This window comes from Meleagris gallopavo, chromosome 5, assembly GCF_000146605.3.
Source record: "Meleagris gallopavo isolate NT-WF06-2002-E0010 breed Aviagen turkey brand Nicholas breeding stock chromosome 5, Turkey_5.1, whole genome shotgun sequence".
NCBI classification, from domain to species: domain Eukaryota; kingdom Metazoa; phylum Chordata; class Aves; order Galliformes; family Phasianidae; genus Meleagris; species Meleagris gallopavo.
This window is the reverse complement of record NC_015015.2, coordinates 25,423,969-25,429,028: the sequence shown is the minus strand read 5'-3', so window position 1 is coordinate 25,429,028 and position 5,060 is coordinate 25,423,969. Positions and strand designations below refer to the sequence as shown.

At 36.4% G+C, this 5,060-nt stretch overlaps 1 protein-coding gene across 1 annotated transcript in view; it reads left to right on the top strand.

The window, feature by feature from the left end:
* PSEN1 (presenilin 1) overlaps window positions 1–4,823 on the top strand; it is a 19,630-nt gene extending 14,807 nt beyond the window's left edge. Inside the window, exons 8-10 of the mRNA XM_010711487.3 lie at window positions 1,281–1,454; window positions 3,485–3,603; window positions 3,862–4,823. Coding sequence (XP_010709789.1) covers window positions 1,281–1,454; window positions 3,485–3,603; window positions 3,862–3,993 — 425 coding nt within the window. The 3' untranslated portion in view covers window positions 3,994–4,823. The remainder of the gene's footprint in view (window positions 1–1,280; window positions 1,455–3,484; window positions 3,604–3,861) is intronic.
* Window positions 4,824–5,060: the final 237 nt, after the last annotated feature.

Genomic DNA, 5,060 nt, shown 5'->3' with positions numbered 1-5,060 from the left:
CCTCATATATATTATATATATATATATACACACACACACATACATACATACATACATACATACATACATATACATACATACATATATATACACACACACATATATATACGTATATATATATAAAGTAATGCTGCTATTATTTTCGACGTTTAGTAAGAATAGAACTTGTGTTTGTCAAATTCTGTAAACAAATATTGTAGCTGGTACTGGCTGTGTTCCAAATATTACTGTGATTTAATGAGAGTAAAACTGCCTCATGAAAAAGACAGTTATGCCAAAATAATAGAAAAAATAATGGGTTGATGCCAACACCAGCTCAGAATTGCATATATTACGAGATAGCATTAGCTGTACTGTTTGTTTTTAATAGCAACAATGGTGTGGCTGGTGAACATGGCTGAGGAAGATCCAGAAGGGCAACGGAAAGCTGCTAAAAACTCCACTTACGATAAGCAAGGTGAGTTTTTCTTTGACAAGCCTTTATAATTGTCATTTTATATGTGTTTATGGATACATGACTTTTAGATTTTTAAGTATTTTGACCATTCTAGAAGAGTGGAAAAGCAGAAGCCTTATGAGGAATGATGAATAATTAAGACTGAAATAATTCCTCGCTTATTCTGAAATGAATGCTCTTGCACTCATTATTCTGGAACGCAGGATATTGGTGATGATATGACTCTCAGTTGACAACTATTTACTGAGCTCACTTGGTTGTCAGATTGGTTAATCTAGTATATGCTAACTCATGTTTATATTGATATGAAAAAGTGCCATGAGAAAATGCCATGCAACTAGTGTTTAAAAACAGAACTTGTTTACTTAAGTATCTCAGAGAAGATTTTCTGAGTTTGATATATAGTATGTAATTTTCAGTTGTGTTTTCTGTTTTACTGGAAAATTAAACTGTCAATTCTTTACTGACTAGAGGAGCTAGTATTAGATAGGAGTTAATTCTTTATATTATGACGGTTGAATTATGTCACCATAGGACTTCCAGTCTGTTATATCAGAGTACTCTTTAATACTAGAACTTGGATGCAACTTGTAGATGCAGTGACTGCAGAGTGCATGTTGACTCCAGAGTGTTTAAAGTATTAAAATCATGAGAGTCTCTTGTAATGGTATGTGCAAATATTAGATGTTGTTAAATCTTGTGGACTATCTCTTTTTTCCCATCACTCTTCTGTGATGTTTTATGTGGAGAAAGCATTATGAGTTATAAGACGCATTTAAAAACAAACAAAAAAAAAGATTTTAAATGCCTTTCTTCCTTTGAGCTCCAGCAAACCAGTCTCAGAATGGAGATGCTGAAGCAGATGATGGTGGCTTTAGTCAGGAGTGGCAGCAACAAAGAGACAATAGAATAGGACCCATTGAATCAACACCTGAATCACGAGCTGCTGTTCAAGCTCTACCTAGTAACTCTCAAACCAGTGAAGACCCTGAAGAACGTGAGTATGGAATATTGTCTCTGAAAGACTTAGTCTGAAGCTAGTTAATTTTAGTCATTATGACTGCACGGATATGGTATGCTGTGAGCTAATAGCAGGCTGAAGCGCTCTTCTTGCTTGTAATCAGTATTGTCGTGCTTTGTAGAAATAACATGTTTTTGCTGCAGAAATGAGGTATATTGGCCATTCTCTGCTCTTCCATATGATATACAGATTTAAAACTTCAACAGCATAATCTATGAAGTTGCTTTTAGACCATTACACACTTCACTGCATTAGCTTTTGTCTCTTTCATGTAGTGTTCTGCCATGTTTCACCTCTTTTGGATTTTAGGCCCCGTAAATACTGTCCTTAACTTTTTTTAAACTTTAAGATTAAATAACTATAATCTACTCTGGACAAAGCAGTGTTTAAAAACCTAACTAGGGACTGGAATGAATTCAGATTGCAATGGGTTTGATCATTTCCTCCACCACTCTGATGAAGTGCAGTATCTTTGGAGAACTCAAATGCCTGTTTTAACAGACTCATAATTTTAAGTTGGAATTTAAGGTAGTAGTATAATTGCAGATATCTGAATAAATAAGAGCCCATGTGCCTAATGAATGGCTCTTCTCAGGTGGTCGTGCCGTATTTAGCAGCTGCACCTGCTTTCTGTGATTCCCAGGTGCTCTTTTGTTTAAAAATACAGGCTTCTCTTTAAGAACACTTCAGTACTTTATTCTAAAACTTCCAAACTCCAGTTCCAAAATCTTAGGAGTTGTGTTGTTTTAGTTAATTACCTGAATAACTAAAATTCTTGTCTGGACATTGTTAATTTTCTTCTTCCTGTATTTCTACAGGGAATAATAATAACATGCAGTAATCCAGTCAGACATATTACTCAGCATTAGCATAATAGAAATTTGGAGAATTTGCTTGTGTGGAAGAACCTTTTCTACCATTTCCTTTTTACTGTTCTGTCATGCTGAAAGCAAGCGCCCAAGTTTTGTCTCAGCAGTTACAGGATGTTTTAATTCCTAACAGCTTTTTTTGTGAATGCACTGTTGTAGGTAGTGTTTGCTGTGACTTTCAGTGCCTGCTGAAAGTAACTTCCCTTCCCCCCCCCCGTTCCCCCACTCCACTAAATGATCAACCAGGCATAAACCTGTTTTGGTGCTCTGATTTCTTTACAGAATTCTGAGGAGTAAGTTTAGTGCTGGACTGTAATCAGGTGACAAAGCAACTCATAGGCCAAGCAAAAAAGCTGGTGAACTAATGTGTTTGGTCTCACTGGCTTAATAACTTGGACAAAAAGCTCAGAAATTGAAGTGACGCTCAGGAAATTATCATTCTTTTATTTACAGATGTAATTGAATATTGTGCTTCCAGAGTTGTTGCTATGGTGGCAATTAATGTGTTTTATTTTTAAATTTTAAATCATCTTGGACTAAATTTGTCCAGTTTTTGACTTTGATATGCTCTGCAATTATACACAAGTGCTTTGTAGAACTACCTTACTAAGAATTCTGTAGAAAAACTGACAAGACAGCAGAATATTGTGCTGTACATAGATTTCTAACTGGCAAGTAAAACATAATCTGCAAGTTACTCAGTTGCTTTCCTACTCTCATGACCAGTTTTATTTTATTTAATTATGCCAACATGTTCTGCTGAAGAGCCATGACACAACAACCAAAAGTGGGAAAAAGAATCCCACAAACTATAATAAGATAATCTGAGTTTGTATATACTGCGATTGTATTTACAGCAGGCTAGGAATACAGAAAAAATATCATTACAAGATGAATTGGCTAAGTAGTATGGTGTTCCTCAGCCACCTTGTTTCACTGGAGTTTTTCTTTATTACTTGATTCAAGTAGTACTGTTTTTGAAAAAAAAAAAAAAAGGAAAGAAAAAGCTCTTCTTAGTAAATCTTATTGATACTTAATGTAACTGTCTTATTCCTTGACAATTACAGATACTTGATATTAATAGACTGTTAGGTGCTTAATTCTGCCATATATTCACTTATATATTCACTTTTGCAGGAGGAGTAAAGCTAGGTCTAGGAGACTTCATTTTCTACAGTGTCCTGGTTGGCAAAGCCTCTGCAACGGCAAGCGGGGATTGGAATACAACTTTAGCATGTTTTGTAGCCATATTAATTGTAAGTATGATGTAGCAAGATGATAGTGGTAGTTTCTTATTCTCATCAGGGACAAAGTCATAACTGGTTTTTGGTTGTTTTTTTTCAGTTGGAATTTATTTGATGACTGCAAACTAATGAGGAGTTTAGCTGTGATTTGCATTGATTGTACATCAGACCTTTTAGTTTAGGAAATTATGAAATTTGGTTGTATTTCTGTGAGATTTTGTGTGTCAGAGTTCCCTAATCTCTCCCTATCTTTTTTTTTCTTCTCCTCAGGGTCTGTGCCTTACACTTCTGCTTCTTGCCATCTTTAAGAAGGCCTTACCAGCTCTTCCAATCTCCATTACTTTTGGGCTAGTTTTTACTTTGCGACAGATAACTTGGTGCAGCCCTTTATGGACCAGCTAGCATTCCATCAGTTTTATATCTAGCACGCTTGTTGCTGATACTTTATGTATGTTTGTATTTGTAGCAAATCTGGGAGGAGGAGAAACATCTTTCCCTCAGTTCTCAAGTGAAACTGAAGTTTAATACTCAAGATTCTAAGCCTGAATCATTACAACTTCCTCCAGTTTTTTGTTTTTGTTTTTTTTCTGAGACAAGTGCTGCATTGGGCACCACATGAATTTTCCTGTGCAAAAGTGGTTTCTTCCTGATGGCCGCTCTAAACTGGGTGTTATCAGAGGTAATCCGATAAACATCTCTGGCAAGGACCACCTGTGTGTAAATGGCTAATGCTTCCACCAGCAATGTGATCTCTACCACAGGTTGATTATTTTCAAAGCATTACGGGTGCTCAGGACTTCCTTCCTGTTGACAGAGGAAGCTGACAAATCACATGAAACTTGTCCTGTAAGCCAACTCAAACTTCTTCGGCAGTGGTTCTTCGACAACTGATTCTCACTCTGCTTTGTGTAAGGAGAGAAGAGCTTAGTCACAGTTCAACAAAGGGAGAAAATACTGTCACTCTGTAAGAGTGCTCCACCACTTCATAGCCTCTGTGCCCAGGTGTGCTTGGTTTAGTACATTTAAACTTTTTTTTTCCCCCCACACTGGAACTGGAGCCTATTCTGAGTTTTCTTTGTATTGTCGAGCATGGAGTGCACCTTCTGTACACCTGCTTCAGTTTGTGTAGCTATTTGGACTTGGACTGAATTATATGGCAGAAGGCTTCACAGACTCCTAATTTGGATCTAAGATTCTAAAAGGTTGGTAAACTACACTGAAAGGCAATTTTAGGACTTATTGTTTGTGCTCTTCCAAATCATTTTGCTTGATCACCACTTCAAACTCTGTTGTTGAGAGTAGCCACTAACAGCTTAGACTGCATTGTTGTTATATGTTCGTTCTATTGAGATTTTCATGAAATAAGTAGACAGTTCCAGATGGAGTTGAGCTTACCAGGTCTAGAGGCCGAAGTGCTTTCAGTAGCACTTGTAATGTTTCACTGAAATTTTTCTCTTAAAAAAAAAAAA